Source organism: Manis javanica, chromosome 3, assembly GCF_040802235.1.
Source record: "Manis javanica isolate MJ-LG chromosome 3, MJ_LKY, whole genome shotgun sequence".
NCBI lineage: Eukaryota > Metazoa > Chordata > Mammalia > Pholidota > Manidae > Manis > Manis javanica.
The window spans coordinates 113,113,085-113,128,034 of record NC_133158.1 but is presented as its reverse complement, the minus strand read 5'-3'; the positions used below and the strand labels follow the sequence as shown (position 1 = coordinate 113,128,034).

The 14,950-nt window shown below is 39.8% G+C and overlaps 1 protein-coding gene and 1 long non-coding RNA gene across 4 annotated transcripts in view; one reads left to right on the top strand and one right to left on the bottom strand.

The window, feature by feature from the left end:
• Positions 1–7,816, bottom strand: part of ACAP2 (ArfGAP with coiled-coil, ankyrin repeat and PH domains 2) — a 157,989-nt gene extending 150,173 nt beyond the window's left edge. The window contains exon 1 of one of the 2 annotated variants that reach the window (XM_037024133.2): positions 7,515–7,816. In XM_037024133.2, coding sequence (XP_036880028.2) covers positions 7,515–7,567 — 53 coding nt within the window. In that variant the 5' untranslated portion in view covers positions 7,568–7,816. The other variant, XM_073231868.1, reaches the window with a different exon arrangement.
• Positions 7,817–8,018: 202 nt separating this feature from the next.
• The window catches only part of LOC108391647 (uncharacterized), a 41,731-nt gene continuing 34,799 nt past the window's right edge, over positions 8,019–14,950 (top strand). For both annotated transcript variants that reach the window (XR_012129271.1, XR_012129272.1), the window contains exons 1-2: positions 8,019–8,168; positions 8,619–8,679. This is a non-coding gene — a long non-coding RNA (uncharacterized lncRNA). The remainder of the gene's footprint in view (positions 8,169–8,618; positions 8,680–14,950) is intronic.

Here is a 14,950-nt window from a genome sequence, read left to right as displayed (position 1 = left end):
TTCTTTGCTAGTATATAGAAATATAGATGATTTTGTACACTAATCTTATATCCTGCAGCCTTGCTGAACTTACTAGTTCTAAATGATTTTTGTGAATTCCTTAAGATTTTCTATATATAAGATGTGTTATCTAAAAGTAGAGATAGTTTTAGTACTTCTTATATGGATGCATTTTATTTTCTTTCTTGCCTAATTGCTCTGGCTATAACCTCCATTACATTGTTAAATGGAAGTGGTGAAAGCAGACTTCTTTTCATATGATCTTAAAGGAAAAATTATTCTTTCACCATTAGGCATAATGTTAGCTGGGAATGTTTTTACAAATGTCCTGTATCAGGTTAAGGAAGTTCCCTATCGTTACTTTATTGAGGATTTTCATCATGAAAGTGTGTCCGATTTTGTCAAATGTTTTTTCTAAATCTATTAAAATGATTATGTAGTTGTCCTTTATTCTATTAAAATGCTTGCATTCCTGGGATCAATCCACTTGGTCATGGAGTACAATCCCTTTTATATGTTGCTATATTTCATCTGCTAATTCTTTTTTATGATTTTTTATCTGTCTTCATAACAGATATTGGTCTATTGTTTTCTTTGTCTGGCTTTTGTAGCAGAGTTATACTGGCCTCATACAATGAGTTGGGAAGTGATATCTCCTCTTCTATTTCATGGAAGAGTTTGTGAAGGATTATTGTTAATTCACCTTTAAACATTTAGTAGAATTCATCAGTGAGGTCATCTTGGCCTATGCTTTTCTTTTTGAAAAGCTTTTCAATTACTAGCTCAATCTCTTCACCTTTTTTAACTCTATTCAGATTTTTTATTAGTTCTTAAGTCATTTTCAATAGTTTGTGTCTTTTTAGGAATATATCCACTTCATCTAGCTTAACTAATTTATTGTCACAGAATTATTCATAGTATTCTATAATCCTTCTTGCTCCTCTAAGAACAGTAATGTCCCCTCTTTCATTCTTGAATCTAGTAGTCTGAACCCTTTTTTGGCCAGTCTAACCAAAGGTTTGCCAATTTTTTTATCCTTCTGAAGAACCAAATTTTGGTTTCATTGCTTTTTCTCTTCTGTTCTTCTGTTCTTTATTTTCATTTATTTCTGCTCTAGTCTTTTTTATATCCTCCATCTTCCTGCTTTGAGATTAGTTTGCTAGTTTCTTTTTCCAGTTTCTTAAAATGGAAGGTTAGATCATGATTTGAGATCTTTCTTTCTTATAGGTATTTATAGGCATAAATGTCCCTGTAGGTACTGCTTTAGCTTCATCTGATAAATTCTGGTATGTTGTATTTGTCTGAAAATATTTCCTAATTTCCCATTATCTCTTCTTTGATCCACTGGTCATTTAGGAGTGCGTTGCTTAATGTCCACATATTTGTGAATTTTTTCAGATTGTCTTTTATTGATTTCCAATTTAATTCCATTGTGGTCAAAGAATTTATTTTGTATTACTTCAATCCTTTTAAATTTACTGAAGTTTTCTTAATGGCCTAACATATAGTCTATGCTGGAAAATGTTTTATGTGCACTTAAGAATGTGAATTCTGCTGCTGTATGAAGTGTTGTAAATATATACAAACCTTGTTGGTTTATAGTGTTGTTCACATCTTCCATTTCCTTGTTCACGTCTGCTTAGTTGTTTTAACCTCTATTGAAAGTATTAATGTCTCCAACTACTATTGTTTAATTGTCTAATTCTCCCTTCAATTTTGTCAGTTCTGCATCATGTAGTCTGAGACTCTGCTGAGTGCATGTTTGTAAGTCTTCCTGATGGATTAACCCTTTAATCATTATAGAATATCCAATTTATCTCTAATAATTTTTGCCATAAATTCTACTTTACCTGATGCAGTATAGTCATTCCAACTCTTTTGCGTACTGTGTACATGATTTATCTTTTTCTATTTTTTATTTTTAATCTATTTGTGTTTTTGAATCAAAAGTATGACTCTTTCAAGGAGCATAGTTGGATCATCATTGAAATTTTACATAACAAAAATTTTAGACCAAATTACATTAGAAAGACACATTTTTCTGAAAAATGAAGAAACTACTGAAAGAAAAAATATTCAAGAATAGCCATTAAATTTAGGGGTGGGGGGAACTCCCACCAGATATCCCACCAGAAATCATGCTATAAAGCATTGTAACTAAAATAATGATATTTGCAGGAGAATAGACAAATACATTAGTGAAAGAGAGTAAAAACCAGAAAAACACCCATGTATGTATGTATGTGTGTGTGTGTAATTTTAAATCAATGGGGAAAGGATGTATTATTAGTCAATAAAAGTTTTCAGGTCAAATGGCTTCCATTTGCTAGAAAATTAAATTATCTTCCAAGCTCTAAAAAATAAAATCTATTTGTATTACATGAAACTAAAAATAAATGTGATAGGAAAAATATCCTGTAACAAATGAGATAGTGGAGACTTTTCCAGGCATAACACTACAAAAGCTAGTTTTATAAAATTTTGTATGATATGTGCATACAGTGAGACAACGAATTTGACCGGCTCTGTACTGTTGGAACTCAACCAGGAGTTGGGAGGGGTGCAAGTTGTAGCACTCCAAAATCTCATGACTATAGCCTATCTATGGTTATAAGAACATATGGGATGTGAACAGATCCCAGAAATGGGCTGCTTTAATTTGTCTGATGGTTCAAGTACAGTTGGACAATATCCATCATATCATAGATAAATTTTCACAAATACCTAGGGTGCCTAAATGGTTTTCTTGGCTTCACTGGAGATGGATGGTAATTATAGATTTGCTTTGTTTATGTCACCGTATTCCTATTATGTTACTATGTGTGTGCAAATTAGTTAGTAGTTTAAAACCCATACATACTTAAGGTACTATACAAGAAGATATGTCAAAGAAATAATCAATCCTCCCATTTTTCCTTCATATGCTACATCTATAGCTTTTCTTCTTCCTTCCTAATTACAACCCTTAAATAGAATTCGTGCCTCATATCGAATTTACCGAGTATCATAATTCCTCCAGGTGGTAAAGATACCTCGAGACAAGTGCTGGGCATAGAAGCCACAGGGCATAAATCTGCAAAGAAGTAAAAAGCTAACCTTTGCAAACAATATGGCTTCTCTCTCACTTACCAACTTTACATTTCCCTGTATGGCCCCGGAAGATGACTGGTTAGCCAGAGACAGGTAAGATTCCTCAAGGGAGGAACAACCTAAGACAGGCACAGTCGCAGGGAGGCCATCAGGTGAGAATTTGGGGATCAACAGAGGTGAGGCTCAGAACCTCATCCCCCCTGCTTTGAGAGAAATCTTCTGCATCCGTGGATGTCTTGCTGCCCTTGTCTAACCTGGATTAATACTTAGTCCATAGGCACACACCTGATCATCTGATCATCTACATTTGCCTTCTTACAGCACTAAACTATGTTTTCTACCTTTATCTTGCATCTACCTACCACTTCAGCATTTTATTAAAAATAAAAATAATAATAATAATAGGAGAAATGTGGGATCAACATATAAATCAAGTACAAAAATCAAACGAATATTCATATTTGACCTGATTGTTTATAGGTCATATTGCATGATCAAAACCGAAAGTTTCTGTGATGAATGCCCTTGTACTGTTCACCATGTAAGAATTTATTCACTATGTAAGAATTCGTTCACCATGTAAGAACTTGTTCGTTATGCTTCAGAACATTGGAGACTGACGAAAATTACGCTTGAGATGGATTAATGATTGTACATTGAGCGCTGACCCCCCTATACTGAATTTTATTGTTGTTAACAACCATTTGATCAATAAATATGAGAGATGCCCTCTCAAAAAAAAAAAAAAAAAATTTTGTATGATAAAGGACACTAAACAAACTATGCAAATTTAATGAAGGCAATTAGAGCATGTGGATTGAGACACAGAGTAAAAGAGTGAATTCATTTTCAGGTCCACCATTTGAAAGCCTAAAGAAGTCAATTTAACTTCTCAAAATACCAAGTTTGGGATTTTTTTTTTAAGCATTAAAAAATGAGGATGATTCCCATCTCACAATCTATTTTCATGTTAAATGAAAGAGTAGCTATTAAAGTATCTAGTATGACAGCTGGCACATTATAAAAGTTTGTTCTTTATTTCAAATTAAGTTGATATTACATTAAATGAAGAATTACAAACTGCAGTGAGGAATAGCAGGATTCCTGTATTTTGGTTCATAACACTACTTTATAATTCCCTTCTGCTACTTCTGAGATGAAGACATATTTCCCTTCAAGCTCTGCCCACTATAATTTCCACATATAAAGTGCCAGTTAAGAGTATGTATGTTCTAAAGATGGATGATTAAAGTGCAACCATGCAACCATAAGTCACACCAGCTTAACAGCAAAATGTAACATAATATATATATATATGCATGCTTACATCTTATTCCAATGTCTTTAACCCATTAAAAACTTTCACCCCAAAATACCTTTTTAAGATTTTTTCCTAAGTTATTGAAGACAACTCACATCTGAAATAGACTCTGCAAGTGAAAACCCTTCAGAATGGTATACAATAAACGTAACTAAGCATAAAAAAATAAAGGTATCAGATAAAGACTAAAGTGTTTGAAGACTTAATAATGTCAGTATTTTCTTATTTGAGCACTGCTTAGAGCAAAAATCTTTCACAATTCAGAAGGCACTGATCAACTCAACTCTTCATCTCAAACAAAATATTCACTTGCTGAGTGAACACAATATGTTTAAATAAAGGAAGTGCACAACTTTCATTAAAATTTTATAAAATCTTAAAGAGCAACTACACATACAATTTAGAGTCCAATTTCAAACTTTCTCAACAACTGTTGGTCAAAATAGAAAATACCCACTTAAAAAAAGTATTCTTAAGACACATTTACTTTCTTGCAGATTCTTAGATGAACAAGATTTTGACCTTTAGACTAAAAAACCAAGAAGGGAACTCAAAATTACACAATCAAACGTGCCTTCCAATCTAAAAAACAAAGAAACAAAAAACTGTTTCTGGGAATGGAAGAGTAACCACTGACTTTATTCAAATTACTAAAGACAAGGTTGAAACTGCAATATCCTTCTCTATTTCAGTCCTCTCCAGTTTGCCTTATCAATTTAACAGGAGATTCATGCTTGAACACTGGTGAAATTATTCTTTATCGTGATCCACCTTTTGTATTAATTCTACAGCACCCAAGGCAGTTATGTCCACATGCCAGACTTAAATGCCACAAGACTCCTTTGTGCAGGAAAATGAAAATAAGAATTAGTTTAAAAGCAGCACGATGGATCATGACACTAAAAAGAGCAGAAATACTACCAAAAAAAGCCCAATCCCCACAAATATTCTATTCTTTCAATTTACAACTCAAAACATGCACAATACTAAGTTTCTCTTAGGTATATAAAGCATGTGAATAAAAAGATTTCTGAAATATTCTTTTCAAAGGATATACGAACTCACATAGTAATAGGGCTATAGAAAAATGGGAAGAATTAGGAATATGAGTGAAGAGACTTTTATTTCTTGGCATACTGTCCTCTACTGTAATCTAAGCTAGTTCCAAAAATGAATACAAGATATTAGAGTTCCCTGAATCTTGGTTTCTCCCCCCACTTTGCAACCAACAATACTGGAATACAGGAAACAACTCTTGAAAACCTCTAACAATTAAAATAGAACAGATATTATATTCCAAGTTAAACAGAAGTTCACTGTAATATTCCATACAACTTAATCACTATATTTCCCTCTTATTTTATATTCAATGATTCCTTTATTTCAAAAACAAAGACATCACATGGTTTGTGACCAACACGAGTCATTAGAAATACTTCCCTATCACTTCTCTCAACTTGTTTTTTTTTTAATCAGACTGAAAATGTGAAGCAAATGGAGAACAAGCCACATTTTCTAGGGAAAAAATGCTGTTACTTCATTAAAAAATAGCTGAGTCACATTAATAAAATTCACAAAAGGCATAACTTTCTAAAGTACACTTTAAAAATTACTTCTTTTGCCACACAGTTCTAGGACCTAACCTGCAAAACTGCCTAGACAATCCATTTGTGTCTCCTTTGAGTCCTTCAATTCAGGCAGAACACAGAAAACTGCAAAAACTTCCAACAGCAATCAAATCAGGTGCATCTTTTCACAATAGCCCTAAGCTCCAAGTTAACACCAAAAAAAAAGCAAAAACCACAAAATGCCCTTAAATTTTCTCTAAGAAGTAGTTCTTCAGGTTTACAATTCGTATCTTTGCTTTTCATTTAAAACAGAATGAGGATTCAAATTAACAAGTGACAAAGCTGACAACAGTTAGTTCCCAAGGAGGACACAAGAATTTACAACTCAGGCTTGGCCTAAAGATCAGCCACACACACACACCCAATGATCAGGGCAAGCTTTCAAGAAATGTCACTAATCTAACGGAAGTTTTAAGGTATTCTTTTTTCAAGGCCTAAAGACAGCCCTGTAAATGCACTGTAAAATAAAACCTAGCAAAGCTGCATTCTCCAAAACAATCCAGGAGTTTCCTAGGATGCCCGAAATGTAAAAAGTATTGTGGACACCCTCAGGCCTAACGCCTCACATGGGAGGGAGGCCAGCCCCTGTGAATCAAAGTGCCACCACGTCAGTTTGTGTGACAGATTCTCTGGGAGCATCCAACTGTGATCCGGGCCCTCCCAGGCTGACGCTGCTGGAAGAGGAACATAAACGCAATCTTCAGGGCCCTCCCACTTCCGTTCTCAAAACAGAAATGCAGTGTTTCTCCTAGTCCTCAGCCTAGTACCTCTCGACAGCGGTGCCCCCTTCAAAGAGCTTAAGTGGAAAGAAATGCAGGGTCTCGGATCAAGGTCGACAGAACGCAGCTGGTCTAAACACTCCCACACCGACTCCAGTGCAAACCTACCGCCAGCGCCTTCCTGAGAGCGCCTCTGGGCAGGGGACACGCAAGCAGCAGAAGCCGGTCTCAGTTCGCCCCCCACCGCTTCCACCCCGGGGTTAGGGGGCCGGAAAAGCGCAAAGAGGAACTAAATAGTACTACCAGAGGGTGCGCTGAGAGCTCCCTCAAAGCGGGGGCAGGGTGAGGGTGGAAACGAAGGGGCGGAAGGGGAAAGGATGAGCAGCAAGAGGAACAGGACGAGCGCGCGCGCCCGCAAAGGGCACGAGTCTTTGGGGACGCGGCTGCACCCCAGTTCCGTGGAGCGGGTGTGCGCCTGGCCTCTGGGCGCTTCGCCCCGGGCAGAGGCAGAAGATGGGGGATGAGAAGGCGACATCTCCCTCCCGGCCCGGCCTGGCCTCGGGCCTCAGCGAGGGTCGGTCGGGGTTGCAGTGTTCTCTCCGGGTCGGGAGAGGCGGCAGCTGCCACTCGCCTCGTCGGAAGGCGCGGACTGCGGGGCCCTCCGCGCGTTCTGCGGGCGGGATTTCTTGCCCCCATAGCTGGGGAAGGCAGCTCCGGGGTAACGCCGGCCCGGCGCGGAGCAGCCTCTCCGGTTACCTGAAGCGGGGCGAGTCCTTCAGACACTCCTCGAAATCCACCGTCATCTTCATCCTGCCTCCGCCTCGCCTTGCAAGCTGCACTAGAAGAGCCGGGGGAGTCGCGGAAGCGGCTGCACTGGAGACCCACACGGCTACGGCTACGGCGAGCAAACGGGCACGACTAGCGCTGGGCGTAGCTGCTGAGGGCGCGTCGCCCGCTGATCATAATAGCCGCGAAGACCGCGACGGCAGCGACTGCACGTCAGGCCCCAGTCCGGCCCCTCTTCCTCCCGCCCCCAGCAGAAACCGGCCTCAAGGAAAAGGTCCGGGACTGACGGCCTCCGCCAGCCAGCCAGGAACCCGGAGGCCAATGGGAGGGGCTTCCGGTAGCACCGCCTGCGGGCGCTCGGGCAACGCGCCTGAGCGGCGGTAGCGTTAGCCAATGAGCAGCGCGACCGTGGGTACCTTGCCACAAGTGTCCCTGAGGGCCAACCAGGATACGCGGACGTCGTTAGGCGGGACGCACCGGTTGCTGGGGGGCCGGCAGCCGAGGCTCCTTTGGAAGGAAGTCACGTGCCCGAGCACCGCCCAGTCCTCCGAGCCCCCGCCTTCTCTTCGGCTTCTCCAACCCCACCTTGCAGAGCTGCCAACGCGGAGGAGCCGACGCCTGCAGGTCTGAGGAAAGACAGTTGCTTTTTAAGGCAGCTTTCGCAGAAATCTGAAGAGATTAGGAGTAGAAATTATGAAAAGAAGAGAGAGGCTAAACGCTGCTTCCTTTCAGTTTAGAGAAACTTTGGCCAGGAGAAAAGCCAGGGTAGCTTTAATGATAAAATCAATCCCTCACTTATTGAGGGATTAATAATTTGGAAATATCTCCCACGTTTATCTTTTCTTATAACGAGACTATTTCCCGTAGGAGCTAGCTAGCATTTGGGTGGGCATCGAAAGATCAGGATTTAGACAGGTATGTGGGCGTTTCGTGGGGAGGAACCGCTCTCAAAACCACAGACTTTCCTTCCTTACTGATACATTTCTCTCAGTAACTGTCGCCAGCTGTAGAATGATAGGATTCTGAAAATCAGGCAAATTAACGCCAGCTTGCAATACCTGCCCTCTGATCCAGTTTTTCTAGGAGCACTGCAAGATACTCAGCATCCGATCCTCACACTAATCCTACAACACAGGTATTTACTATACTTCTGATTCTAAAATGACATTAAGTGTAAAAGCTATGATGGACATCTTATATTTAAATGTATACTTTTTAACCCAGCCTAAAAAGCATAGGCGTATCCATAAAAAAAAAAATGCACAGGTAAGGGCTTTCTAACAGCATAATGGCTCTACGTGGGAGTCTGGAGGCAAACTTCCTGCGTTTACCTCCAAGCTTTTTCACTATAAAATGAAGATAACACCACTGATCTGGTAGAGTTGCCCGGAGGTTGAAATAGGTAAGAACTCAAAAGGCACTTAACACAGAACCACATAGTAATCATTTAGCAAATGTTAGCTATCATCGTAACTGTACCTATTTCTTCTTCAGTAGTATAATCAAAGGTTAAGGTTAAACCTTCTCACTTCCACTGTCTAAAGTCTTACATAATAAATCTTTGACCAGCTGGCCAACTATAGCATGAGGCCATGCCATTTTTCATAACTTGTGGTTATATTTTGATCTTTTCAGCACCTTTAGAAACTAACAGTATAAATTTGAGACATTTCAAAGAATACACAAACGTTATTATGTTTCTTCTTTGGTATAAGCTTGGCTGCTTCTTTGAATTGAAATGTATATCCCTGAACTCTACACAGCTTCTCTTAATAACTGGAAACTATCATCAGTTAAACGTTCCATGTCCTCAGACACTTAGTTGGTCAAACCAACCTCTTGTAGATTTGTAACTTCTACATCAAATTTAGAGAGTTGGCCATTTCTACATTTAATTGTGTTCCTGGTACATGACAACTAATCTGTATATCAAGAACTTATTTAAGTGTTTCAACACAGGGTAACCTTTTGGAGACACCAAAAGTGACACTTCAGGATTCAAAATAAAATTCATCTGCATGGCAACATCAGTGCAAATAACTCAACTGAGCTAATTATCAAATGGACATCTTTCTGTGGATGGTTAAATTTACATGTACCCAATTAGTGGTAACACTGTCACAATTTTTATTTTTGCCCTGTGGTAAAGCAAACATTTTGGGGTTTCAATTGTAAGATATGTCCTAAATTAAGAAATATTAAAAGTGGGGTTGGGTGAGAACAGTGAGTCTTAGAATAGAAGAAATACAATATTATTATTATTAAACTTAACTTCAAGGTATAAAAATAACTTGCTAGGTGACTCAGGCAAAACACAACCCCACTGACACCAAACTCTAACAGCAAACTGCCTACTCCCCTTTAGAGTTTAGCCTTTGCAGTTGTGACTCTTCTCAGACAGCCTGTAAAGCATTTCCATTTAATCTCTTTAAAAATGCAATTCAAATGTCACCTCTTTCAGGAAGCCCTCTCTGATTACTGGAATACAGACCTTTCTTTTCAATACACGGTGAAAGTTAACTACCAGGCACAGTACACTATTAAAGGTTATAATGACAAACATTAACTCTAACAAAGTTCTTCCCAGACTTCCCAATCCCTTCCTCCAGACCTGGAACCCTGCAGAGCCACAGCCCTTCCCAGAATGCTTCTGATTTCCTCTGAGGATACTTTTGACTATACATCCTCTTCAGCAGAGGTACCCCCTCCATGATCCTTCTGGGCCAGGATACATAGTTGCAAAGGCAAGACAGGTGGTCTTAACTCTTTACAGCAACTTAGAATTTACATTCCACCTTCCTGCAAGAATTTCTTCTTGTTTGAGGTTAATGCCATCTAGCTATACCACAGTCTCACTTTTCTCATTGCTACTATCCACCAATTTCCCAGTAACTCCCTGCATTAGCCTGGCTAATTGCACTGCAAATTATCTCAAGAAAAGGGAGCTATGATGAGGGTAACTGTGGGCAGGTACTGGAACAGAGAAGCCTAGAAATCCAGGCATCTCTGGAAACTGGTTTCCCCTCTCTTGGCAGCTGTATCCTCTCTATTTCTCACCTACCTACCTACTCCCACCAAGTTTCCTCTCTGTTCTCTTATGGGTTCTGTTCCCCTGTGAACCAAGGTGGTATATAATCCCTCATTTCTACTGGTTCTTTCAAGAAGTTGGTTGTCAGATAGCTACAGGGGCCAAGCAGATAAGGTAAATGAAAGAAGCTGGCCAGATGTAAGCATTATGGACAGCTGGCAGCCATAGTGAAGGCAATGTGCTCTGAGTACTGCTCAGCGAGAGTCAGTTTTTGTCATATCATACCTTCAGATTTCACAAGAGAAGCCAAAGAACCAGATTTTAATGTGAAATCTCCAACTTTAAAATGTTGGTAAAAAAAAAAAATGTTGGTAACCCTTTCAAATGTTAGAAAACATTGCCCAAGTCATAAAAATAAGTTTCAGGGCGACTTTGCAACTTCTCTATATTTCTTGACAGTTCTTGATGTTTCCTTTCAACATATGTGCCTGGAGTTTATCACTTTAATCTGTTTCCCAATTCCCTTATCTCAAGAGAAAATCAGATTAACCCAGCCCATGACAGGTCACACAGGTCCCTGGCAAGCCAAAAGGAGGGTGAGATCACTCAATCATTTGTACAGGATGAGGGCTGCAGGATAGCTGTCTAGTAGTCAAGGATATTTCCCTAAAAGATGGTGTTGAAAACCAGACTGCACAAAACACAACTAGTAAACATTCACATTCATCCAGGACTTTGGCCTCTGACTCATAACCCTCCACTCCAACTCCTACCATCAGCATTCATTCATTCTTCATTAAACATGTACTCTGGCCAGACCCCACAGTGGGCTCTGCAGTTTGCAGGTGGAATAAAGTGTTTCCTGTCTAGAGCTCTCAAGCTAGAGGGGGAAGCATGTGGTAAGTTCTGAGCCAGGAATATACAGAGGGAGCTACTCATACTCAACTCATACTCTGACAGTTATTCCTCCTGGGAAGAAAATAAGAGTCTTCACATCTCTACCGATATGAGAAATATTGAAAGAGTAAGATCCAAGAGATGAGTAAGGTCTTTCCAAGGACCTTTAGTCACAGGGAACTTTGTGACTAAAGTACAGAGGTAAACAGTGACAAGATACAAAGGAGCTTGTCTGCCCTACTAAGGAATTTATATCTCAAAGTAACGGGATGCCATTGGAGGAATTTAAGCCAGGGAGAAACATGATCTGATTTGAATTTTAAAGGACATGGGGCAAAGGGGTGGGACTTGTCAGGATTGAGACCAATTGCTATAAGCAACCTCAAGGTTTTCAACCAAAGCCCTTGAAATGAATAGATGTTTAGGAAATACAATTGGAAGGATCTGATGGCTAACTGAATGTGGCGGAGGGAAAAAAGACCAAAAAGGACCAACCCAGATTTCAGGTTTGGGTGACTGATAGGAGGTGATGCCATTCACAGAAAGAGAAGAAAGTTTATCTCTTTGTCTCAAAATATGTCATTTCAGACAGTCCTTAAATGTTCCCACCTGAAACCTTGTCTCACCCAGAACAGTGCATGCACCAACTCAAGTCTCAAGGTCTCCTACTGTCTCATTCCTGTAAGACAAATTTTAGCCGAAATAAGCAGGTGAAGAGAGGCAACAAAGGGCCAGGTAGTTTATTTGAGTGCAACTCCCAGGTGATGTTCTGTGGTCTGGGTACTACAGGCCAGGGAAGTCACACCCGGTCAGGGAGGTGGGGGCTTATAAGGGATTAGGAGGGGGAGGAGTGGGCAAGCTATCCTAGAGGGCGTGGAGAGGTATGATTGGCTAAAGGTGACATAATAGACAACTAGAAACTTTTTTTCCTTCCAAGAGGGAGGAGGCTGACATCCTGGTCTTAGTTGGCTCATCAGAAGGATGGAATTCAGGAAGAGCTGTCCCCTTTCCATATAAGGCACGGACCTTGGGGTCTGGTCTGTTCTCCCCTTATGGCATCTCTCTGTTCTGTTTGCATGTCCTTGTTTTTCCTTCTTCCAGCCTAACATTCCAGCCTTTTGGTCATAATGGGCGATGACTCAATCTGGCTACTTCCGGCTGACAAAGGGCATCGTGGGGGTTTGAGGCTGGTATTAGGCCGAAGGAGGGGGTTCAGTGGAAAGAGGTGCATAACAGTCAAGTAACATCTGGTTGGTGGCAACCCGGGTCATCTGGGTTAGCCTCTGTTGGAGGAACCTAAGGACACAAGGGGCAACTAAGAGTAAACCACAAACTGTTATTAAGGGGCCCAGTAGGGGCATTAGACAGGCCATTATGGGGGACTGGAATTCTGGATCGAGTTTATATCTCAATGACTACTATTGGAATTTAGTATAGATAAGACTGCATTATTGAAACAATACATTTTCCTAAAATCACCCTCATTTTTATTAGAAGTAGCCAGATTAAGAAAATAATTAACAGTTGGCTTGATTATTTGCATAAGAACAGCAAGAAGAGCAATTGATTACATAGGCTCTTTTATTTTTTTATTTTTATTTATTTTTTTTTTTGAGAGGGCATCTCATATTTATTGATCAAATGGTTGTTAACAACAATAAAATTCAGTATAGGGGGGTCAACGCTCAATGTACAATCATTAATCCATCTCAAGCGTAATTCTCGTCAGTCTCCAATGTTCTGAAGCATAACGAACAAGTTCTTACATGGTGAACGAATTCTTACATAGTGAATAAATTCTTACATGGTGAACAGTACAAGGGCATTCATCACAGAAACTTTCGGTTTTGATCATGCATTATGACCTATAAACAATCAGGTCAAATATGAATATTTGTTTGATTTTTGTACTTGATTTATATGTTGATCCCACATTTCTCCTATTATTATTATTATTTTTATTTTTAATAAAATGCTGAAGTGGTAGGTAGGTGCAAGATAAAGGTAGAAAACATAGTTTAGTGCTGTAAGAGGGCAAATGTAGATGATCAGGTGTGTGCCTATGGACTAAGTATTAATCCAGGCTAGACAAGGGCAGCAAGACATCCACGGATGCAGAAGATTTCTCTCAAAGCAGGGGGGATGAGGTTCTGAGCCTCACCTCTGTTGATCCCCAAATTCTCACCTGATGGCCCCCCTATGACTGTGCCTGTCTTAGGTTGTTCCTCCCTTGAGGAATCTTACCCGTCTCTGGCTAACCAGTCATCTTCCGGGGCCATACAGGGAAATGTAAAGTTGGTAAGTGAGAGAGAAGCCATATTGTTTGCAAAGGTTAGCTTTTTACTTCTTTGCAGATTTATGCCCTGTGGCTTCTATGCCCAGCACTTGTCTCGAGGTATCTTTACCACCTGGAGGAATTATGATACTCGGTAAATTCTATTTAAGAGGCACGAATTCTATTTAAGGGTTGTAATTAGGAAGGAAGAAGAAAAGCTATAGATGTAGCATATGAAGGAAACATGGGAGGATTGATTATTTCTTTGACATATCTTCTTGTATAGTACCTTAAGTATGTATGGGTTTTAAACTACTAACTAATTTGCACACACATATTAACAAAATAGGAATACGGTGACATAAACAAAGCAAATCTATAATTACCATCCATCTCCAGTGAAGCCAAGAAAACCATTTAGGCACCCTAGGCATTTGTGAAAATTTATCTATGATATGATGGATATTGTCCAACTGTACTTGAACCATCAGACAAATTAAAGCAGCCCATTTCTGGGATCTGTTCACATCCCATATGTTCTTTTAACCATAGATAGTCTATAGTCATGAGATTTTGGAGTGCTACAACTTGCACCCCTCCCAACTCCTGGTTGAGTTCCAACAGTACAGATCCGGTCAAATTCGTTGTCTCACTGTATGCACATGCCAGCCTAGATATCTCCCTCCTCATTCCTATGGCAAGTCCAGGAGACAGTGGGCTGGATGCAGCCACAACCGCAGCATTGTCTGGATCCCTGTGGAGGCTTTTTGATGATCATTCCCCGGCACAAGTCCTCCAGAGAGTGCTGATGCCGGAAGCTCCTCCTCATATCGTATCTTAGTTCATTTTCTGGGTATCCAAGCTAGGCCTTGATCTTCTGCATAGAAACAAACAGACCCTTTGCCCACACTTTGACATGCCCTCTATACCACTGTGCAGAACTCATTGGAGGTCAGCACACAGTAACTGCTTTTTTTTTTTTTTTTAATTAAGAGAAAGGAATATTATCAGAAAAGAGTACCTCCATAGCTGATCATCTGACACCCTTTAAGTGATCAACATTAAGGATATTTAAAACATGCGTTGATCTTTGATTTACCAATAGTTTTATCCTATCAAGGAGTAATCCCCCTTTTCTTTCTTTCTTTCTTTTTTTTTTTTTTTTTTAATTTTTAATCTACACTTACATGAAGAATACTATGTTTA